Source organism: Sesamum indicum, linkage group LG10 (genome assembly GCF_026168435.1).
Source record: "Sesamum indicum cultivar Baizhima isolate 11 linkage group LG10, ASM2616843v1, whole genome shotgun sequence".
NCBI lineage: Eukaryota > Viridiplantae > Streptophyta > Magnoliopsida > Lamiales > Pedaliaceae > Sesamum > Sesamum indicum.
In genome coordinates, this window is record NC_142666.1 from 14,891,092 (window position 1) to 14,917,065 (window position 25,974).

The following is a 25,974-nucleotide window of genomic DNA, read 5'->3' on the forward strand; positions in this document are numbered from 1 at the left end:
CCAAATTCCCAATAAATGTCTCGTATTTCTTCATCAAAATTATTAATTAATGATTGTTAATTTGCTGGTGATTGATATCCTAATGTAGCAATGCATTTTCATTGTATCGAAAAAAAAAAGAAAAGGAAAAGAAACTATTCTATCTAATCTCAGAATGCCAATCTTATCTCGAAGACCTGAACATATTGCAGAAAAACATCTCAAAGCATCAAACAGAAGTCATCTTTGGAATGCTTTCTATCCTTCCTCTTCTCGGTATCTTCTTTCATTGCCTTCATTGGGCAGTTTGTGCCCTGCTTCCAACAGATAACAACTTAGAGACAGCCTTGTCTACAAAATCAAAATACTTATCGCTCCAAGGTTTCCTAATCGCTAGTACAAGGTAAGGAACAATAATGCCGGCTGCAAATCCCAAGCCGATGCTAAGATAAAACCATCTATCAATGAATCCATCATTGCTGTCATAGACAACATCGTTCCCATTCTGAGGATCAACCCCTTTGCCTGAATCTTCACCAGGGCACGTTACTACTAGGGGAGCTCCACAGAGGCCAGGGTTCCCCTCAAATGCATTTGGACCAAAAGTCCACATCCGACCCTTGTCTGGAATCTTACCAGATAAATTGTTGTTTGATAGATTAAGATATCCAAGAAAAGACAAGGACTCCATGCTAGCTGGGATGGAACCAGACAGGTCATTACTTGAGAGGTCGAGAGATGTCAACTGTCTTAATCTTGAAATGCTATCAGGAACTTGGCCACTTATGTGATTTCTCGACAGGTTCAAGGCCACCAGGCCCTGTAAATTTGTTAGCTCCACAGGGAAATCTCCTGAGAGGTTGTTTCCAGACAGATCTATAGCAGTGACAAGGGAAAGAGTCTTGGTGAACTTCTGTGATTGATTTTTCAGATTCACAACCAGGTTTTCTTCAAAATACATACCTCTGTATCTCCCGTATAGAAGATACTCGTTTATTAGTTGTTCTTTTGCCATGGCTTTTAGATCTCCCAAGCTTGCGGGGATTCTGCCTGAGAAGCTGTTTTCAGCAAGATCAAGAACCTGGAGGGAAGTTAAGTTTGAAAGACTGGAGGGTATCCCCCTGGAAAATGAATTTGATCTCAAGCTCAGGATTCTCAGACTGGTAAGAGTTTCACCTAACCATGGTGGAAGAGTGCCTTCTAATTTGTTGTTTCCTAGATCCAGAGTCTCCAAGCTGGATAAATTCTTCAAAGACAAGGGCAGGTTTCCTGCTACCAAGTTGTCGTTTAAGTGCAACGACTGGAGCTGGTTTAACTGACCTATAGAGTCTGGAATTTCACCCGACAGGTTATTCTTGCCCAAGTCCAACACTTTAAGATAAGAACATTTTCCTATGCTTGTAGGTATTGTTCCCGTTAGATTATTGCTTGAAAGATCTATGACAAATATTGACGACATGTTGCCTATGGAAGCTGGAATTTCTCCTGTAAGTTGGTTTCCAGAAAGAGAAAGAAAGATCAGCTCTGGCATAGCTGCACTGATATTCTGAGGAATCGGTCCCTGGAATCTATTGTTTGATAGATCAAGCAACTCAACTGGAACACTGGGCAGGGGAACAGGCCCTTCAAACAGGTTTGAGCTGAAATCAAGGTCTGCAAATGGAGTTACCTGGAATGATCTTGGCAACTGACCTTGCAACCGGTTGAAAGAGACGTTTAAGAGTGAAAAGTTGAAGGTGAGATCCCAAAACCAGGCAGGAATTGGACCTGAGATGCTTGCGTTTGAGATATCAAGATACATAATCTCATTCTGGGATCTGAGCCATCCTGGAAACGAAGGGCCTAATTGGCACGAACCCATGTTAAGGCTACGGGTTCGAAACGGTGGAAGCCAATCAGAACTTACATTCAAGATGAAGGAGTTGGAAGATAGACTCAAAATCTTCAGCTTTCTCAGCTTGGAGAAATGTGTCTCGGCAACAATTCCTGATAAATAGTTAGAAGAAACATCTAGAACAACCAGCTCTTGGAGCTGCCCGATGCTCTCCGGCAGTGTTCCATTCAGCCTGTTTGCTGCTAAGCTCAGATCAGTCAAATTTTGGAGTGAACCTAAAGAAGCTGGTAAAGGGCCTTCAAAGAAGTTTCCAGCCAACGATAGTTCCTCCAGATTCTTAAGCTGCCCAAGCCAATCAGGCAGTCTACCTGTCATTTGGTTGACACTCAATCTTAAGTTGACTAAGCTAGGCAAAGGACTATCAACACCACAATTCTCTGTTCCCTCAAGAAACTCAGGCAAACTTCCTGTTAGCTTATTTCCTGATATATCCAAGTTTACCAGCTTACAGAGCGAGCCGATAGTGCTTGGTATTCCACCCTCCACATCATTATCAAACAGCTCAAAGTCTGTCAGTGACACCATGTCTCCGATACTTGCTGGAAGCTCACCATGCACTTTATTGGAAGCCAAGTTAAGAACTTTTATGCTTCGCCAGCTTCCTCTGAATAGAGAACGGCTGCTAGCACTTAGATTACCATTTAATGCAAGATTCAAGAATTCGAGATTCTGTAGTTCAGCAAAACCAAGTGGAATCCTTCCTCTAAGCATGCAATTACTCAGATCAGCATGCACAAGGGTACTAATGTTAACGAGCCAATCTGGAAACATTGAGCTGAAGCCATTAAAACTAAGGTCTATTACAGCAAGTGAAGTGAAGTTCACATGACTGACGTATGGAATTGGACCAGACAAGCCACAGGCAGAAAGATGCAACTCTGTCAAATCAGGCAACATGTTTAACACTTCCAACCAGTTTGAACTTACTAAAGAAAGGTCGACACTGTTCATATCCAGATGCTTCAAAGAAACAAGACCAGTCATCCACTGCAAGTGATCGGCAGCCAAACCTGGAAATACCTGATTAGAAACATCAAGAAACTCCAATCTCGACAGGTTTCCAAGATTCGGAGGGATTGTCCCACTGAATCCACAGTTTGACAAGTTCAGATACTGCAAATTCTTTAAAGAACCGAGAAATTCAGGAATCGTGATTCCTCCAAACTCGTTGGAACTCAAGTCCAAATGCTTCAACGACTCGAGCTGCACCAATGAAGACCTAATCTCCCCACTCAGGTTCCATAATCCATAGCCAGGTGGATAAGGGTTGTGAAGATCGATCACCAATACACCGCCAGTGACGTTATCGCAGACGATTCCTCTCCATCCACAACAATCCGCACCTTGCCATGATGAAAGCACATTCTCAGGGTCATTCAGGCCATTCTTGAAGTCCAAAAGCGCTCTGCGATCACTCGGAAGACATTTCACATTTGCTGTTGCAGCGTTACATGTTAGCCTCGTTGTTATTGAACTGAAAATGGCTATAACAAGACCAGCAGCCAAGAAGATCAGTCTCTCCATTTGATGACCTCCAACTGAACTGGATACAGAAAAGCATGAACTCTTGAGCCCCCCTCAGGAAAGGTTGAAGTATGCATTGTGGAATTCAGGAGGAATTTTCTAGTCAGATAATCATTAACAAAAGATTTGCTATCTGAAACAACGTCAAAGAGTTGGAAAGCCAACTTAAAAAATATGAAAGACAGTTGAAAAACAGCATTAGCAAACATTAATATAATTGGTCTGATGGGACACGGTTTCATCATTTTGGCTGATTCTGATTTCTGAATGATTTAAGAAAATGCAACAAGCATGATTTCACACATATTCCTCGGCAAGAATAATTGCGAAGTTTTGTGGTCAAAACGTGACAAAAGGATTAGAACGTTGACTTTTTGCATGTTGGACTTTTGGAGTAGAGTCCATAGGCCCACTATTTTTCTTTCCCAAGGGCTATATGGGGATGAAAAACAAATATCGTAAAGAAATTAATTATAAAATTTAAAATTCTAGCTATAAGGGAACAAAGCTAAAAATGAAATGATCAATCTTTTTACATTAAATAGAAGTTTATAAGTTTAATAACATATATATATATATATCTTATAAAAAATAAAATGTAAAGCAAGAATGGAGATTTCTGTTAATGAGTTATAAGAGAGACAAATAAATATTAAACCGGATATATATACTTATTAATATTAAATAAATATGTTAAAAAGCCTAAATAAATATGTTCCTTTTAGTAGAAAAACAAAAAAATAATAAAATATGAGAAAGATCAATAAATTAAACTATAAAAAAATGTTGATGGATTAAACTATAATACATAGTAAAAAAATAGTGTATAAAGATACAAAAGAGTATAAATTTAAACAGAAATATATACGAAAAAAGTATTAAGTAAATTAAACAAATAAATGTTAAAATGAGATATATATTAACACCAAATAAATCTATTTCTTCTTCTACAAAAATTAAATCGAGCAAGTCATCATAAAATTTTTAATCAAAGTAAAAGTAACAACAAGATTAAATATCTCAAAGTTCAAAATTCTTTTATAAAAATTTTACTACAAATGAACATAGTTAAAAAATTAATCAATAAATTTAAATTAAAAAATTCAATTAACCTCTGTATTTATTATTAATTTAACACATGTGACTACAAAATATTCAATTAAATTAAAATATACAAAAGAAAATAAAATTCAAACAACCACACGTGTGCAGATTTTTTATTTTTTATTTTTTAAAAAAAAGAGCTCGAATCACATACATTGAAGTACATATACGTATATTACAAAGCATATATATGTTTAGTATAATTATATTTAGATACTTCAAGAAACTAATTACATAAAAGTTAAAATAAAGTCATTCTTTTCATTCTGTAAAATGTCATTAGTAGACACAAAAAAAATAATCTAGAAAAGAACAATAAAATTAAACTATAAAATAAAATTTAATCGATGAAGCTATAAGATATATTAAAAATTGGTATATAAATGATACAAAAGAATACATATTTAATAGAAATAAAATTTAATTATCATACTAAATATAATCATACAGATAAATATTAAACAAAACGTCTACATATTACTAAATAAATGTGTTCCTTCTTATAGGAAAACAAAAATGAAAGAGGAAAAAGAACAACAAAATTAAATTATAAATTAAAAAGATAAAACTGCAATATATATTAAATATATATATACTAGTATATGCTCTGCACTACGTACTGAGACAATTTAATATATATATATATATATATATATATGATGGAGGGAATTTTAAAAAAAGTCGGATATACCCCTAAAGAAGGATAGAAGTGACTTTACATACCCAGACGATTTGACCTAAAATTGACATAAATTAAAACAGAATAAGTAAATATTTAAGGACATAATTAGTGGGCATGATTACAGATTTTTAGTACTGCACGTGTGATTATGGTGCGTAATTTAAGGAGATATGAATGTGAGTGGAATCTTAAAGCCTAAGATCGTGGGACATGCGGTTTTTCTGAGGGGAAAGCTTCATTCAGTATAAAAGGGGGAAAATCCTCCAATAAAGGTAATTTTTCGGAGATCCATAAAACAGTACATATTTTACATCATCATTTGTTTACATTAAAAAGATCACTGACTTGAGCGTCGAAGTGTCTTCGTCGGGTATCAACCCGACTAGACAACATTTCTTTTATTTGCAGTATCCAAAGGATTTGAAGCCAAAACGCGAACACAACCGTAGAGCAATTCTGACGATTTCGAGCCCGATCAATACACACTAGTGCAGAACCCATGCTATGCATCGTTATGAATTTTTAATATTTTTAAACTAAATAATTTTTTACAATATATGTTGTTATAAATAAATTTTTTACTCAAAATATTTTTTTTTATTTTTAATGAATAAAATATGATAGTTTTGAATGGATAGATCAACTTTTACATATATCCAATTCTATATAAAAATAAAAATAAAGAATTAGTTTAATATATTGCTTGTTTATATAATTCATTTTTCTCAAAAACTATATTAAAGTACATAATCTAATATTATCTTACTTATAAAAAATAAAGTATAAAGCAAGAATGAAGACTTTTGTTAATGAGTTATGATGCCCCCTAAAAAATATTGGGTCAAACCCACAAGTTAGGCATACTAGTCTAGCCGGTTAAAAATTCAATTGGCTCATCAACAACACGGATAATGCCCCATCAGTAGAATGGATAAAGCCCACCAGCAGGATGGATAAAACCCATGAGTAGGGAAGAAAGGCCCACAAACTTACCTGTTACTTTACTGAGCTGGTAGACCCAAGATATATACCCCATTTCAGCTGGACACATCATTATACAGTTAGGAGGACAAGTCGTATAACTTGTCGAGATATTTGTATACGTTATTGAATCTAAATACCAAAAAAATAGGCAACTTTATTACAGTAAAACCTCTATAAATTAATAACCTTGGGACCATGAAATTTTATTAATTTAGAGAGATATTAATTTATCGATAAATTAATATTTTATTAATTAAAAGAGAGATTTTTTAAATTCAGCAAATTTAGTACATATGTATTGAAAATAAATGAATTCATATATGTTTCATTGATTATATTCATGCATCAATTTATTTTTTTATAACTAATTAAATATATTCATGTATAATATCAATTCATTATTTACAATTAACTATTATATTCATAGACACATGTATCAATTTATTGGAATAACTTAAATATACATGTTTACATTAATTCGTTGCACTTAAATAACTATTATACCCAATTAAATATATTCATGCATGATGAATGAAACATATACTACATAAATCTCAATATGATAATAAAATAATTCATAACACCCAATCATGTCTTCTCATCTAAAAAGCATCGCAAAATCATCCATGAATGATCAAATGCGTAAAGCATTACAGACTTCACATTTTAGTAAACTACCATAATATTTATAATTATAATATTTATGAATTATTAATTTAGAGTTTTAATGAGACCTAATATTTATAAAGGAATTTTCCAAAAAATTATTATTTTACTATCTTATCGAATTTGATGATTTTTTACAAAGGCCCAAGTCGGGACCGGAAGATTTTATTATTTTAGAGAGTTTATTAATTTATAGAGGTTTTACTGTAGATATAAAATGTATTGTGTTTTTTTTGCTAATAACTATAACACAAATAAAATAAAACATAAAATTTGAAATATGATAAAAAGAAAAAATAATGGTAGGTTCTGAAAATGCAGGTGTCTTTAAATATAAATTGTAGTTATGTTATCCATCAAATATAAATAAAACAATCACCGGTAAATATAGATTTTTATTTAGTCCTTTTGTTAATATTAACAAATTTGGTAAATTTTGAATGAAGAAGGGACTTATTTGTTAAACGAAAGCAAACCTAGATGAAATTTTCCAAAACATAGAAAATTTGAATGCAATTACATCAAATTTCAGGAAAAAGGAAGGCAATTATTGTTAAATTAAATGAGTGTTTGATTATGTTTTAATTACTACTCAGTGGTGTTGTTGACAGATCCAATGCATGTGTTTATAGTGGTTTTTTTACTGAATAATAAGTGACGTTTTTAGTGAATAGTAGGTGGTGTTTAGATTTAGTGATGTGATTGTAGTGGTCTTTGTTAGATACGACATGAACGATTTTAATTAATTTATTTCAATTAATAATAATTTATCGCTCTTATTTAAAAAATACGTAACTAAGGTAATAAGTTTGTAATTACCCCAAATTGATTGTAGCTAAGAGTAATTAACATGCATCGACCCGTGCACCCAACCCTCATAAATTAACATCCAAACATCCCCACAGACACACACACACACACACTGGAGAGGAAGAGAGAGATGAGAAAGGTAGTGTGCGTGACCGGAGCCTCAGGTTTCATAGCTTCATGGCTGGTCAAGCTTCTCCTCCGCCGTGGCTACACCGTTAACGCCACCGTTCGCCATCTCAGTTAGTACTCTCTCTCTCAGAGTTTCTAGGCACTGTTTGTTTACGTAATTTCAATCACTATTATGATTTTCCTGATCAAAAGCCGATCCCATTATTTGAATAATATATTACGGAGAATTTTTTTTCCAAAATTCAGAATAAATATATTTTTTCTATCTCAAAATTAGGAATATTATAAAAAAATCAATAGTTTGTATTCTTTTTTTTAGATTAAATCGATTACAAGATATTAAATATTTATAACGAATTAACAATTATTATTAAAATAGTGTTATACAAATATTTTCTAAATATTGTTTTCAAAATTCAATTTGATAGAGATACCAAGATGTTTTATTTGGTTTATTTTCCATTGGAAACATTTTTACCATCATAAATTCACATTGCAATCATTATTTTTTTAAAATATATATAAATATATGTGCATGCATACATGATTTTCTAGATTATTAACTTAATAAATTATATATAATATAGCTCTTTTATCATAATGGATTTATATGATATAATCAATGACGATTCGGAAAAAATAAAAAAAGAATAAAACTATAATATAGCTTTTTTATAGTAGTAGGCATTGTTTTACTTTAATAGTAGGTTCCAATTAGATATAATTATTTAATGCTGATGATTAGTATATAATTATTAAATATAAATATTTAATATTAATAATCACTATCAACTTATTTAAAAATAACAATAATTGATCGTTTTCATTTTAAAAAAAAAGAACAACCAAACATTGACTAAAGCTTTGCGTATTCATCCCACTGACTGTACTAAGATAGTGATTTGGCTAATCTTCCTCCACCACGTCTTCTTATGTCTATTATTTAATATTATCTATTCCAATTGTACGTTTTGATTGTGAAGTAAATCTTATTTTATTTTTAAAAGAAGAAATAATATATCAACATTTTAATAAAATGTTAATACAATAAATTTATATAAAATGAGGTAATTATCCATGTACAGAAAAAATATAATTTTTTATTACGATTAATTATTATAGTAAAAAAAAATAAAAAAGCGTGGTAAATACAAATTAACCACAATTTCGCAACAGTCATTAACCGTTGTTTCTACAAGTGTGGCTGAAACATTAACCATAGCTAAAAACCATGACAAATGTTTTGGCTATAACTGAAAACCACGGCGAATATTGTTTAATTGTGGTAAAACTTTAAATTTTTGCTTTGTTTAATTTAATCGTGGTTAATAGTATTCATTTACCATAATTTTTAAGCTGTATAATTTATAGTATAGCGAAAACTCAATTTACCGTAATATATATATATATATATATATGTATGCACTTATGTTTCATAATTGATTTGATTATTGAAAGGGGAGAGACATGGAAATTAAAAGAAAAGCAAATGAAAATTTGCCACAAGAATAAAATTGAAGAAATTAATAATTATATATAGTTTCATAATTGATATGAAAATGTCAGAAACTAGATTAAGTTTTGCATTAGATTTGTGTATAAGTGTGTTTTTTGTTTAACTAATTTGATAATTAAAGGGTGGAACTGCCATATTATATGTTCTTCAATTGACTAAAATTTCTACTAGCAAAAAAATTGATATTGGGTACAATATTAATGGTTATTGTTAAAAATTTTGGTAAATAATATTTATTAATTATAGTTAAATAAAATTAATATAAAAAACTATTTTTTTTCATCATTAAAGAATTATTCGTCACAACTAAGAGTTATGGTAAAAGTATTTGTCATGACTTTTAGCATTGCATGACTATGGTCAGTAGCTATTTGCTATGGTTATTTATTATTAGCAATGACAACTAATCATGGTATGAATGCAATATTTTATTTCTTGTAGTGATCATTGGAAAGGGAAAATAGTATTTTTCGTCAGTAACTTGGAGTTTTTCTACTTTTGATTTCATTGGTTACGGAATTCTTACTTTTTTCCATAACTTAAAAAAAGTAGCATTTTTTTGGTCCTATTACATCTTTTCGTTAGATGTTTAACAGAAAAACTACGTGGCTGTTAAGTGCATGAGATCAAAAATGATACTTTTTGAAAGTTACGGGACCAAAATTAATAATTCCGTGACATATGAGATCAAAAGTGTAAAGACTCTCAAGCCCACATGCTATTTTTCATTAAAATATATCATGGGATTAAAAGTGCTATTTTTTAGAATTTACGGGACCAAAAATAAAAATTTTATAATGAATAGGACCAAAAATAAAAAGACTCCAAATTACGGAAAAAAAATAGTATTTTCCCTCATTGGAAAATTGAGGAAGAGATGAAATTTGAGGAAATGGAAACTAACAGGGATCAGTTTGCAATTAAGATCAAAAGTCAGGGACTAAGAGAAAGTGTTGTATATATATATAGTGCCCACCAAATTTTAGCAAAAATTCTGCAATTTTCATCAAAGAAAATATTTGTATAGTAGCTTGTTTATTTCCTCTGTATTTCATTTAACTCATATATCTAGGTGAAAAATTATAATTTTAATCATGTTCATATAGGGGGCAATTTGCAATTAGAGTATAATTAAGGCCTAAACTTCATAAATTAGACGGAAATCCTAAAAGAATTAGCATATTACGTGCACAACACATACACTTTTCGACCAATTTATGAATTATCGGCTAGAAATCCAAATTGCTAATTGCTTTTAATTGCATGATCAAGTGCCCGAAATTAATTTTTATGGAATCAAAATTGCCACCTCCTACATCTACCGAACTAAAATTGTAATTTTTTCTAAGCAGTTGAATCAATTCTTTCTAATCTTATATAACTTTTTGTGGGTAAACTACAAAATGTTTTTTTTATCCAAATCAAGTTTCGCCGACCAAACCAATCATAAATTAAGTGTATTACACTTATTATGTGATTGGTCCATTTCCCTGAACTATACACCAACTACACGATAAGTATATTACACTTATAATATAATTAGTTCAAATTTAATCAAGATGAGTCCGAACTAGAATTTCGCAAAACAAAACAAACCTGATGTGGGAGGCAAATGAACCTTCTTCCTTAAAATTTCAAGAGTAGCATTATACTTTTATTTTTCACTTTTGAGAAATTTTGTGCCAATTAGTACTTGATAGGGGAGTAAAGTGCAATTAATTAACCCAATTTTTGGTTGTTGAGCAACTCATAAATTAACCATTTTCTCCAAAATTAAATTCTTCACAACCCACAACTCTAATGTGTAGGTATCATGATGATTGGACTTGGATTCTTGCTTTCTATTTAGAATTGTAAATAATTCGAGTCGAATTGAACACATAATTAGTTAAAATCTTTATTGAGTTTTACGTTTCAATTTGATTGTATTATTGATCTAATCGAGTTCAAATAAGTTTTAAAGGGTGTTTGACCACACTTGTAAGCTTTTCGAAACATTTTATAAAGTTTAAATATTTGTTTGGCTATTTTTTTTTAAAGAGCTTATAAGATGTTTTGAATCTTATAAACTCTTTAAAAGTTTTTTATAGCATTCTATAAACTACATAAAATTAATATGTGATAAGACAATAGTATCCCCATTCATACACTTACGCACACTCTCTCACACACACTTGCACACATTCTCCTCACTCTTTCTCTCTCTCTCTCTCTCTCACACACACACACATATATACATCCACGCGCACTCTCTCTCTAGGATTGAAATTATTATTTTGCTATTTAATTTCTTCAAAATATTTGAAAGGAGAAAATACTTTATTATTTAATAATAAATTATTATATTTAAATAAAAATAAAATTGATGTTGATATAATTATATTTATTAAAAAATATAAATCTAAGACATTATAAATTATATGACTAGAAATAATCATTGCATAACAAAGAAACTATTAATTATGTATCTATATTGATATATATTTGACTAGCATGAATGTGTATATCTTATTTTTATTAAAAAATTTTAGGTAATAATTCTTTATTTTTTTGTTATTATAAAAAGATTATCTATTAAATTATTATTTAAAACTAAACTAATGTGTACTATTTATCAAAGAGTTTTACAAATATTTAAAATAAACTACGTCACGAAATAACAGAGAAAAATGCAATTTAATCCTGTAAGTCATTTTTCGTCCTGCACGAATTGATTTTTACAATATAGTCCTATAATTTTAAAAGTTTGGCAATTTTCATTATTTTTCGACAAATTTGGCCGAAAAATCACATGTGATTTCATGACCCAATTAAATTGCATTTTTGGTCTTGTAACTAAGGGGACATTGGCATTTTTAGTCTAAACTTAGGGGAGTTGGCATTTGTGGTCCTGCATGAATTTATTTTAGGACTAAACTTACAAATAAATTGCAATTTCCGGCTAAGTTGGCCCAAAAAAGGACTAAAGTTGCCAAAATTATAAAGGTTATGAGACTAAATTGCAAAAATCAATTCGTACAGGTAAAAATGCCACTCTCCTTAAATTACAGGACTAAAATTGCAATTATACCAGAATTAACAACTTATTTGATTCTAATGGTATGATTCTATTTTAGCCGTTTTACCAATTAAAGACCTTATTATGCCAAACACCCTAACATCACATAGGATGTTTATGTCTTATAAGCTTTAACATCTTATTTTATTTAAACGCTTTAGAAGCTTATTTTTAAAATAAGTTACAACTTTTTATAAGCTCTTAAAGCATCTTATAAGCTTATAAGATGTAGGAGCTTATACGATGTTTTAACAAAGCTTAGTCAAACACCCTCTTAGTTTGAACAAACATAACTGGAGTTTGAATAGTTTAATATTTTTATGTATAATTCATTGTTTCTATACCAATCGAATTGAGTTTGAGCCGATCGAAGTTGAAATCTTATCAAACAATTTTTTTTTGTTTTCAGTTGTTGGTTTATTAAGTTTGACAACTCCAATTCAAACGAACTTTTATCAATAGATTTCAATCACATATCATGTAGTTTAATTTATTTTCCAACCCTTTTTATTTGGATTGGATAGGTGATTCGAGTAAGGTTGCACACTTGAACGCACTTGAAGGAGTTAAAGAAAGACTCCATTTGTTCCAGGCCAACTTAACTGAAGAAGGATCCTTTGATGATGCGATTGATGGTTGTGATGGCGTCTTTCACACAGCATCTCCTGTTATACTTGATAACTTTAGCGACCCACAGGTTCTCTATTCACCTTAGTTTTTCTATCTCCTCCCCCCACCCCCCATTAATCTTAAGGTGTTATAACCTCATCAATTTTGGTCTTTAAATCTTTTTAAAATGATCAAAGTTAGTCTAACCATTAGTTGACCGTCTAAACTTATGAAAATTTTTTTTTTGTGTGAACTTTTGTTATTGGATAAGGGGTATACTTATAATTTTACAAAGAGAATCTAATATTTGTGTATTTGAAATTAACTTCAAGGGTTGTAAGTTATCCTTTAATTAATTTATATGCCTCCAGAGTCCAATTTCATTTCCATATAAAATTTGGTGAAAAAGTGAAAGTTTAAGGCTAAAAACACAAAACTTATTTAAACTGAATAGTTTCAAAACTTATTTTGATGAATATTTTTGTTCTTATTTGATGAATATTTTTACTGATAAGGTTTTTAAATGTTTTATACACTAAAATTATTTTAATATAATATTAACTTGTTTTGTTGCAAAAATGAAGAGATTGGCTTATCAGTATTATATTCTGTTGAAGCATACTTTTTTTTTTTTTTTGTATTTTGTTGGAGTCTTGTCATCAAGTATTCCATCAACCACTCAAACATTGACAAGATTGGCTTTTCTCTTGCTTCAAGTATGTTGCTGTTGAAGTATTCACAAGCATTGTTCAAGAGAATATTACAATGATAGAAAGCCCCCTCATCCAAATCATTTAGTTCTTGCATCCTCTAATTAAATTGATTAATTGTTGTTGCTGTTACAGCCTTCCACAACCCATTTTTGAATGCCAACCTTCTAAGCCCAAAAGTCTTAAAGTTGGAATGCAAATGCCTAACACAAAACCTGTGCTTTGCATTAGGAAATGGTTCTTGCAATGCACCCACAAGCCTCTTTTGTTTATCTGATATGAATGTCCAATTAGAGTCATCTTGAATCATCAAATCCTTTCTCACAAGAGTTAAAAACCAGTCCCATGTTTTCCTGTTTTCTCGCATAACCACATCATAGCAAATTGGGAAGAAATTATTATTAGGGTCAATCCCAACTACAAATAAAAACATTCCCCCATGTGGCCCCTTCAAGTGACACCCATCTACACACATAACATGTTTACACTCAGACAAAAAGTTCATTTTCAGTGCATACAAGCACACGTAAAATCTGTCAAACTGATTTTTGCCTTTAGTGCCCAATATGACTGTTGATCTAGGATTATTTCTTTTGATTTCGTCTGCATAATCCCATAACAATTCATATTGTGCATTAGGACCACCCTCAATCATAAGCAATACAAGGTTTTTTTGCCCTTGAAGCTTGATTTCTTGAATATTACACCTTGTATCTTCAATTGCACCAACTCTAAACACCTTAACCCCTCTTATAAGATCAATTTTGAACTTGTGAAAATATTTCTTTGACAACCATCTTGAAGTCATATTTCTCACGTAAAAGAGATATTATGTGTGATTAAGAGCAAAAATCCCTAATCTAAAAGGTACATTCACCTATCAAGCATGTATTTTCCAATTACATTCTTTATCTAAACACTTAGCATGAACATATTTTCTATCATTCTTTGTAATCTTGATGTTTCTTTTGGTTTGCATGGCATGTAATTGGATTGCAGTTCTAAATTCATCTTTAGTACTGAATATCATTCCTAACTCAAAATGTGGATCAAATATGCTGGAAAGATTGAATATAGGAAAAGTCACTTTGTTTGTTACATCTGCATCAAACCTCTTATTTGAGTTTAACTCATCATTATTCCATAGCAAATTCTTATCCCTAGACCAACCCTCTCCATCAGTATCTGATACCTTGGCCCCTTCTAAATCTGTATCCTCAACCCTGTCCTGCCTTATTTTTTCATCATTTTTCACAATATTTTCATCTGGATCATCTCCCTACAATTCCCAATCATCATCTTCCTTCTCCCTCTTCATCTTTTTCTTCATCCATCTTATATTTGTATTCACTATCACTACCATCAAAATCGTCACCACCTGAAGCACCTGAAGATGACTCATAATCATTTACATCACCTTGTAACATGTCTCCTCATTTTCTTCACCCTCTTTAGCTCCCACTTGCCCATTTATGATATATCTACCTCAACATGATCCTCTAATTTAGCAAACATACCTTGTAGAGTTGAATTTGAAGTGATACTTTTGAAAATGTTTTCATCTTTAATGAAATAGTTGTTTTCCCCTGTAACTCGAACATAATTGCTAAGTTCAGTCAAACCTCCAACTCCAACAAACTTATGCTCCACATGATCAAACTTATAGGTAGACCCCCACATAGTCTGATTATGTGAAATTACCCCTATAATTAATACTCATTGTTATAAACCCATTTTTTTGGCTGAAAATAAGGAAAAAAATGGAGGATGTGTCAACTCACAAAAAAGAACAGAATATGAACTATACAATAAAACAACAAAACATAAACTTCAGGGACCACATGAACAACACAATAAATCAATAAAATATAAGAACAAAATAAAAAAGCACATAGCACACACACAAAAAAAAAAAAATACAAGAACATAATAAAATAAGTATAACAAAGCACAAAAAAAATACAGAACATAAGATCAGAATAAAAAAGGGCATAATAAAGCACAAAAAAAAAAAAAAACTTCAGGGATCACAAGTTCCCATTTTTTCAACAGAAATTAAATAAAAAATACAAAATAATTTCATCCAAATCACAAGAAATCGAGGAAGGGGCCACTACTTTTACACACATGAACACAAGATTAAAATACAAAGTCATAGTGTTTTTTTCGGGTTTGGGTGCCTCAAGACTATTATTTAAGATTACAGTACAAAAGCCATACTTTTACCCACAAGAAGACAAGATTACATTTCATTGTTTATTGTACTAAAATAGAGAAAACTAACTATATTTTGGGAGTAGGTCGCCGTTCAACTCTGTGTCTCCCATGACGACCATGGCTATGCCTCAAACTAAGCTTCCCGTTGTCTCTTTCACTTTAGCAGTTCACAATTGTGTTGGGATTGGGGAGAAATTAGGGTAGAAATATTGGGGGTTGGGGGAGGGATGGGAAAGTCATTCTGAAGGGGGGTTTGGCTGAAGGAGAGGCACGTGACCAGTGCGTGCCTCTTTTTTCCCTCCAATACATGCCACATTAGATGCCAAGTGTGATTATTAGCCACGTCAGTGAATGACATGGCCATTTTCCTGGACAAATAAGCAATTAAGTGCCACATCATCAATTTTTGTTCAATTGACCGAAAAATTGACACCAAAATCCTAAATGTACCTAATTGAAGCATTTTTCAAATATAGTGTATAAAATGTGATAATTATCATATTTAGTGGACCAAAATTGAACAAGAGCCAAGTTAGTGGACTAAATTTTTTTTTCCCAAATTACAAAAGTTAGCCTTTTGTTCTCAATCTATTATGCTTGTACCAAACAAGGAGAAACATTTGAAATTTACTTTTTTTTTAATCATACCAAACAACTTGAAAAAAAACTATTATTTTTTTCTTCCCTGTTGCCCTTTCCCTTTCCCTTTTGGTCTCCCTTTCCTCTCATTTGAATCAAACGAACTCTAAATACTCCTGGCATGGAACTACAACATTATATTTTGTTTCCATCCATATTGATATGAAATGTCATGTGCATTATACAGACGGAACTTATAGAGCCGGCAGTGAAGGGAACACTCAATGTTCTTAGTTCATGTGTTAAGGCGTCGTCGTCTATCAAACGAGTGGTGTTAACGTCTTCTATGGCGTCAATGATAGTGAATAGGAACCTTCATATCAATGCTGCAATTGATGAAACTTGGTTTTCAGATCCAACATTTTGCGAAGAAGCTAAGGTTTGCAGTCGTTTGAATCTCATAGTATTTGTGCATATATGTTTTACTTAGTATGTGATAAGCAAATGTTTGTTCCAGCAATGGTATATGCTCTCCAAAACATTGGCAGAGAAAGCTGCCCTGAAACTTGCAGAAGAAAATGGCATGGACTTGGTAGTGATAAATCCTGCCTTTGTGATTGGTCCTCTCCTACAGCCGACACTCAACGTCACTTCCGATAGTTTCCTGAGCTTCATCAAAGAAGGTATGATTGCACTTGTTTTCAATCTTTTGCTGTCTGAAAAATCAGTAAAAGATAGATAATACAAAATTGAACATTTAGAAGGATAAATTGTATTTTTGATACTATACTTTTTATGAATTTGCAATTTTGATCCCTTAATTTTGTTTTTAGTATTCTATGTTTTGAGGTAGTAGAAGTCTTGGTCCTAAATTTTATTGGTAGCGATTTAGGTCCTATAATCTTTATCAAAACAAAAATAGTACCATGTACCACTATTCATTGATCAGACCTAACATACTTGCGAAATAAAATTAAGTCTGCATAAATTCATACCTTATTTTTTATTGTACTTTATGACGACTTATACTATTATTTGAAGAGTTTGAGAGGTTTTCAATGATCTCCATTTGCTTTTTAGCTCTCTATTTATAATAGTTTGCTTAACTTGTTGACGTCATGGCGATCTTCATTTGTTTTGGCTCCTACTTTTTAGCTATGGTCATTATACTTTGTTAGTCATTGCTTTTCCAATAATTGTAACTTTGCTTTTCTTATTGTGAGCCTATTGTTTTTATTTCTTACATTTTGAGGTCTTCATTGTCTTGTAAAAATTCTTTTAGTGCCTTTTTGGGGTTTAGATTCGAGTTGTTTTTTGGGTTACACAAATCTTAGTTCCAAACAAAGGTTTTTCTGATAAAAATTGAAAATTTATGTAACGATTGAGGCATGGGTGATTTATCCTATCCCTTTTATATGATTCACTTTATCACAAGAGTCAATTATTAAAATATTACTCAACCCCATGTTAAAGAAAATACATATTATTGACTCATATAAAATGGGAAAATGTTTAGCTTATATGGTATGTATCTTTCTATTTCAATGACAATAATTTTTTGGTTTTTGTGAAAAACATTTGTGATCCCTTAAATTATTTAAACTGAAATTATTTCAATTCTATATTATAGAATATCTATAACAGTGACAATTGTTCAGTCAATCTATAGATACGAACAAAGGCATATATGATTATATAATTGTTCCACATGCATCAAGTTGTTTGTCTTCTTTCTAGTGGCTGCTCTGCGGGTAACTTTATTTTCTAGATGAGCATTCATTTTTTTTTCTTGAATAGGTTCTCCACAAACTTAGTGTTTTTTTCCTGCCATGGAGTTTTAACATAAAAGATCGATTTAATTTGTTTGAGACAATCTTAAATGAAAATTTGACTTTGTCCATCTTAGTAAATAGACCCAAAACCCAAAGGTTTTTTAGTTGATATTTCATCCTCAATGATAGATATCAACAAAGGAGCTTCTTTATTGCAACTCTAATTCTATTATATGTTGCCATGTTGGGTCTCTGTAATTTGTAAAATAAAATGCTGGATGAGAATCATCCCCTGCATTTTCTGGAGCCACTAAAATGAACTTTAGCTCTAAAATGTCTCCTCGCTTTTTTAAGGCGAAGGTTGTTTTGCCAAGTGTCATAGACTGACCTACTATCAATTCTAGAAGTTTTGAAATTTTTGAAAATCCTAGTGTTGTAGTTTGAATTGAAGCAAGAGCTCCAAAATCATAACACTCTCGAACTTTTTCTACGTTAGACACCACAATGTCCAAGTCCTGTTATATTTTTTTAATGTATCAACAAGAGTCTTGCTTGGGTTTATTCTTTTTTGGGGGAATAAGTTTATTTTGATATTCCTGCCAAACAAAAGAAATTGAATCGTTAGTATTAACCTTAGAGGTGGTTGTTATTAGCCTGAGGTTAACTTAACCTCAAAGGTGTTGGGTTGACTTGAAATTATCAGGAGTCTGCACTTCCTGTGGTTCAATTATTGCCTTATCATGGGATCGCCTTGTGTAAGCAGTTCTTGAATCTACAGCTCCACATATAAAGTCATGTTCTCCAAAGGCAGGTTTAGAGCCATGCACTCGTAATTCTTGGGTCATCACCGAAGTTGATGCCTTTTGAATTGGTTATAATAATGTTTCTCAAGCATGTTAGAGGCAAGCGTGGTACTCTGAATGGTGATCTGGATAGTATCTATATCAGTTTGTTGCACTTGGCCAGTTGTTTTAGGTTACCTACTAGCTATCCAAATTTCTTCTCAATCTCCTCTAGGTTTCTTTTGACATGCCCATATCTCGTGATGATGTTGTTTGTTTTATAAAAACTTAATTTTATTAACAACTATAATAGATTTCTTTTCAAAAATCATTAAGCCTTTCTTATAACATGCATTTTAAAATATTTCAAGATGTTTAATGTAGTCCTTCATATTTCTAGATGCTATCAGGTGACATATATCCTTTTACTCCGCACGTTTAAAAGTCCTTCAAACTTTCACTGGGTCTGGTATGGATTCACTTGAAAGTCCTTATTGGGGGGGGGGGGGTTCTCCGGTAGATCTAGTGTTCCTTAATTCAAGAACAAAGAGAGCTTGCGAATACTCTTTTCAAATCCACTCTTCTCAAAATATTCATCTTCAATGAAGTGTAGATTAATTAGTCTTCGAAATCTCTTAGCCATTGTACATTTGGATTCTCAGTCTAGGGTTTCTATTTTGCTGTCCTCTAAGGTATTATCTCAACCAACTTTCACAGTTTCCTGCAATCTTAATTCCAATAGTTGTATTAAATTCTACCTATCAAGTTCCATCATGGTGATTGCTATTCTCGTAGTTGCATCCCATTCATCTATCAATGCTTTGACGTTTTAAAAGTCGATAATGTCCAGGTTGAGCATAGTGCCATATGGGTGCAAAGGCTGAAGCATGGTCTTTGTCCATAGTATATTTTCTTGCATTCGTCTTTGATTCCTACTTGGATTCTCCCTCTATTTAGTTCTCACGAATGAAGGGTTGGAATCGGTGTGGAAAATCCATTCCTTCTCTTATTGGATGATACAATGGAGAATTATTTGAATTTCTGCTTCATCTATAGTATGATTTTGTTGGTTTGGATGTTGACTATATCTACAATCCCAATTTGGGAAAATGGTTCTACTAACTCTGCAGATTTGATAGATATACTCTTGAAACCTCTATTATTTTATTGTTTCGAGGATATCAATGATTAGATTTTTCCCACATCTTCGATTTTGAGATTTTTGTTACCTTTTCCTTCTAATATAGAAGAGGTACTGGTCCAAAAGCATACTACATACGTTCCTAATAGCATCTGGATATCTCAAGGGTATTCTTTTATTTCTTTTCTTTAGATCTGTGACTTCGACTTTTAAATTTATAAAACCTTGTGTATATGTAGGAAGATCTTTAGGGTCTCTTCATCTTTTATTTCAAGAGCTCTATTTTTATAGGTATGTGAAATAATATAAGTCTATAGTCTTGAACTTTCCTTTAAAGTTCTCTTAGATCTTGAGAAATTTTTAAGGCATGTCCTTTTATCATGTTTCTAGAAACTGTGAAGTTTCAAAAAAGGATTTAGCAGATCTGTCTCACCCTATTGGTATTCTATCCTAAATTTCAGTGGATTTGTAGAGATTTCACCATGTTTCTTGGTAGATTTCTTTTACGAATGACCTTTTGCATCTATACATCCTTGTCTTCTTTTGCATGAAGATTTCTTCATTCCTCGACTCGTCTCATTCAATCTTCACTCCTTCGGATAAATTTCACAAAGAAGTTTCTCCTCTGTACTTCAAGAATTTTGAAGTATTCATATTTTCATCATAACTCAAACTTTTATTCAACTCTATACTTAGAAACACCTCATTCGTGAGGATTAATATATCAATTATACAATATAAAAATTTGCTTATTTGATGAAACCTAAGATCTAATTCCGTTTTGAGGCAACATGACTAAATCTGCCAAAAACCCATACTTAAAAAGGCTAAAATCATCACATATTAAATTGAAGGATTAAAATTGCCATTATCAGCAAAATTTTTTATACATATATTATGCATATATTAAATGAATTAAATGCAATTTAGCCCCCTATAATATGTGAAATGAGTAAATACCACTCTATAAAAAAATAATTAGTAAATTATTCCACTGTGTTTCAAAAAATGAAACAATTTACCCCCTATCAATGATTCAGAGATGGGATAATTTGCTTCTTTTTTCAAAACATAGGGAGTAATTTGTTATTTTATTTTTTACAGGGATTTTTTTGCTCACTTTTCATATTACGGGAAGTAAATTGTATATTTTTCTATATTAAATGGAATATAAGATGAGATAGGATCTAAAATAAATTACCAATACCATGTTATACCACCATAGTTTCATCATGTTTTCGTAAGGGGGAATAGTATTTTTGATCCCATATGTTAGGCCCATTTTACTTTTGGCGCCATATGTTAGGCCCATTTTACTTTTGGCGCCATATGTTAGGCCCGTTTTACTTTTGGTCCCTTTCTTACGGGATTAGCTCTTCTAGTCCCGTAACTTATAAAAATTAGCACTTTTGATCCTCTTCCACTTTTTTGTCTATAATTTAACAGTGTAGCGCACGTGCCTAGCATGTGATCGTTTTGGATGGAGAAAAAATTGATTTATTTTCATCTTAGGACCATTTTTGGGGAAAAAAGTATAACTACTTTTAAGGAGAAAAAATAAATCTCGAAGGAAACTAGGGCAAAAAACATAGCAATTTCTTCCCTCACAAAAATTAAATCCTATCATTCCCATATTTCTATAAGTTGAAGCAAGTAGAAGCAACACAAAGCATCATGTTTTTCACAACTGAATCAAGTAGGCCAAATGATGCAGTCATATGCTGCTATTGAAAAAAGGGTCAATCTTTCCTCCAATAAAAAATACTTAACGACGACATGCTAGACACATAGTTTACATCGTTAAATTGTAGATAGAGAAGTGCATAAGGACCAAAAGTGCTAATTTTTGTAAGTCATAAGACCAGAAGTGCTAATCCCATAATGAATGGGACCGAAAATGACATGGGCCGAATTTATGAGACTAAAAAGACTATTTTCCCTTGTCCTAATTACAGTGAGGCAATATCCCTATTTCATCCCGAATAGAAGAAAACATCACTATATTTTACTAAATTTCGTTATGTTAGACAAACGGTAAAAATAGAGGCCTAATTATTCGATTGATAAGATTGATGCCTCACAATCAAAATTTTTATGAGTTTGAGTCTAAACAATGTGGTTGCACGTCTACTTGTACAATAATTTATTATTATTTTTTATTTGAATAATAAAGACATTGAACCAGTTTGAGAATAAGTTGATTTGGGGTATGCAGGAAAGTGCAGTGGAATGCCTGGTGGGATTTTTCTACATGTTGATGTTAGAGATGTTGCGGATGCACATATCCTTGCATTTGAGAACCCTTCAGCTAATGGCAGATACTGTGTTGTTGCCAAAGCGCTGTATGCCTTTGAAGCTTTGGATATCTTACGTCATCTATACCCTATGCTTAATCTTCCCATGAGGTAAGCCTCTGCATCTTGTGTATAGTATATATTTACTTTTCTTAAGGTTCGATTCAATTAAAAATATATTTTTATTAAATTAAAATTATAATTATCTCTTTTGAAATTTGTAAACTATTAGTACCCTAATGGGAAAAAAGGTAAAATCAGTATTTTAATATCGTCGCTCGAAATAAAGTTTGATGAAATGACCAAATTGTTCAAAGTAGAATTATAGATCTGAATCCTAGTTTGTTTCTTTTTTCTATCTTTTTGTATCTTCTTACTCATGTCGTTATATCTAGTCTTTTTTCTCGTGTTCTTGACAATGTTCATTTTAAAATAGTACAACACTGACAAAATCAGCTAAAGATACTTTACTTAGATTTGGAGCAAAAGTATTTCAAGCCAAAAAAAAATTATATATATATATATATGATCAAATTAAAACGAAAAGAAATAAATATAGAAAGGGTATTTTAAAATATCACATGTGTTAAAACCCTACCAAATTGAGTCAAACGTAAGAGGGGGCAGATATGTTTTCATTACACTAACACCCCCTTGGCCCTTTGTATGCAATTACAATATTCTCCGTAGTTAAATGTATGCAATTAGGGCTATGTTTTTTTTTTTTTTTTTTTGTCATATAATTTAATTACTAAATCTATTTCGATATTCATGTTCCAACCTATTAATTATGATCGTCAACTTCTTTTAAAATGATCAAAGTCAATGATATCTATTAATTCATCGTTTAAACTAATCGAGAAATCCAACATGCCATAGGCGAAAGAAAAACATTCTGTACCAAAATTGATTTGGTTACTAATTAACGGGGTCAATAGCAATTTACTCTCCTGAAAATAAAGTAATTTACCTCCCTGTTTAAGGAGATAAATTACTTAATTTTACAAAAAATAGGAAGGTAAATTGCTGTATTTTAGAAAATATAGAAAGATAAATTAGTATTTTATTTTTTTAATAAGAATGTAATTTGCTTATTTACAGGAGATTGCTTGCAATTTTTTTCCGTAATTTAGGGGCCAAAATTTTGAAATTATCTCATGTTAGTATTGACTTTTATTATGCTTTTACTAGCATTTTTTCCCTTCGAAATGGTATCTCCATTAGTTAGACTGTCAACTAATCAAGAAGACTGATTTTGATAATTTTAAGAAAATTTGAGAATCAAATTTGATGAAATCAGAATATGGAATATCAAAATTAATTTTAAAAAAAAAAATTAAATTGTCCCTATGCAATTACACAATGTCTTATATATATATATATATATATATGTTTTGGTTGCAGCTCAGAAGAGAATGCGGCTGCAACACCACCGTACCAAGTGTCTAATGAGAAGGCAAAATCGTTGGGTGTCTCTTTTATCTCTATTGAGCAGAGTCTGAAGGATACTGTTGAGAGTCTCAAGGAGAGAAACTTGCTCAGTTTCATCCTCTGATGTACAAATTATTCATTACATAGAATATGTTGTCTGTAATAATATTGTTCCAGTGTTAGAAAAAAAAGTTGTTAGGTTTGATGATTTTAATTACTAGTTATTGTTGCACGTTGTTTCTGCGTGTATATAATAAATAATTATTTATACTTTAAAATATATTATAAATAAAAATAAAATATATAAATTTATACATTCCATTTATAAAAGTAAATAAATAAATAAAATAAAGCTAATTTAAAAATATTATCGGTACAAAAAAAAATTTTGGTGTGAGTGAAATTTTTATATTAGTACAGATATATAGTATATATCGTATAAATGAGAAGAAAAATTTAAATAGGGAAGTTGAAAATACAGAAGGACATTTTGGTAAATTTAAAAATTAGTGTCGCAGTGTAAGTAATCGCTTTTTGTGAGTGAAAATGAGGTTTTCTTTTATATAATATGGATACAAAAAGCATTTGGTGTAAGTGAAATCTTCATATTAAGATAAATAGTATAGGTTATATAAATGAGAAGAAAATTTTAAATAGGGGTTGTTGAAAATATAAAAGAACATTTTTTGATAAGTTAAAAAATTGATGTCGCGATATAAGTAATCAGAAAAATGAAATTTTCTTTTTTATATAGTATAGATTACATACATACAAGGTTTAATTTGTTAGTCACCAATTATTTGTCCTCACATGAAAAATACATGGTAAATTCCGATGAATTTACCAATTTCTGACAAACAAAGTCTTTAAATTGCGGAAATTCATAAATTCGTTGGACTAATTTTGTTTATGCTGAACTAAGAATGTAATAGAATCTTCTGTATACACAGGACCATAATTGTAATTAAACATTTTCTTGTTCTTTGTTTTTTTAAAAAAAAGATAAATGTGTTAAATTAATTAGTTGAAGTTGAATAGAGTTAGATATTTTGTGTGATACATATGCGTTCTATTAGCACCATAAAAAAAAAAAAATTATGAAAAATAAAAAATTATCATAAGACTGACCTGTAAAAAAAAGTGGTTGGGACTTTGATACTTATGTCAGTAAATAATTTGAAGAAATACAACAAGAAAAACTTGAGTGCACATGAGATTGTGATGAAATAAGATTCAATGTGGAGGGCTTGGATCCAAAAATTGGGGTTGAAATGTGAGTAAATACAGAAAACATCAAGAATTCGTGTTTAGGTCAACATGTGCACTTATAGTGTATAGGTCAACATGTTCCAGCCACAACGAGTTTTAGATTCAAGATAAGCTTAGTATTCCTTTATGAGTTTATGGTCCAAATTTTGCTGCTGATGATCGTCCTAATTTATCTGCTCCTGATTTATTGTGTTTCTACATGGCTCTATTAGAGCCTGGGCTGTGTTTTTCGTTTCTCCTGACGTTACCTCCTTGTTCAGCATGTCCTTTAACGACTTGACCTCCAAAGTTATTAGTATGCTAGCTAGTTTTTTCATGTTAGTAACTGTTTAGGGAGATGGGGTGAAAACAACTTAACTTCATTCTTTTTTTTTTTTCTTACAAATTTAGAAGGGAGACTCGATTCCTCAATGGAAGAGTGGAAGAGAATGTTCTTCTATATTTCATCCCTTACTCCTTAGAACTTTCCTTTCTCATGGACAGGAATCCTTCACCTACATTAATTTTTGTTTTGGTAGTTTTCATAAACGGCCAACCCAACAAAATTACTGTAGAATTTTCAACATCTTTTGCTTCTATTTTTATAATGTCTGAAAATATCAAATCATTCACTTTTACCGACATATCTTCGACAAGATCCATAAAAACCACATATGAACGATCAACTAACTAAACAATGGAATATTGTTTCCGCCTTTAAAGAGTATCCAAAGTCTCCTTGCCGTGCTTCTCATCTTTTGATTTTTTTTGTCCTAAAGGAAAATAAATAATACAAATATTAAATGAAGGTGGGATGAAGTCAAATTTTTCAATCATTCAAGTTC

The 25,974-nt window shown here is 31.3% G+C and overlaps 2 protein-coding genes across 2 annotated transcripts; one reads left to right on the forward strand and one right to left on the reverse strand.

Annotated features, from left to right (window-relative positions):
• Positions 1 to 85: 85 nt before the first annotated feature.
• LOC105172120 (receptor-like protein EIX2) lies at positions 86 to 3,397 on the reverse strand. The gene has a single exon (XM_011093460.3). It carries the CDS (start codon positions 3,395 to 3,397, stop codon positions 275 to 277), a length of 3,123 nt encoding a protein of 1,040 aa, XP_011091762.3. The 3' UTR covers positions 86 to 274.
• Positions 3,398 to 7,681: 4,284 nt separating this feature from the next.
• On the forward strand, positions 7,682 to 24,159 carry LOC105172223 (phenylacetaldehyde reductase). The gene is made up of 6 exons (XM_088885691.1): positions 7,682 to 7,882; positions 12,871 to 13,043; positions 16,709 to 16,900; positions 16,979 to 17,144; positions 22,372 to 22,561; positions 23,855 to 24,159. The coding sequence occupies exons 1-6, from the start codon at positions 7,774 to 7,776 to the stop codon at positions 24,003 to 24,005; spliced, it is 981 nt and encodes a 326-aa protein (XP_088741817.1). The 5' UTR covers positions 7,682 to 7,773; the 3' UTR covers positions 24,006 to 24,159.
• Positions 24,160 to 25,974: the final 1,815 nt, after the last annotated feature.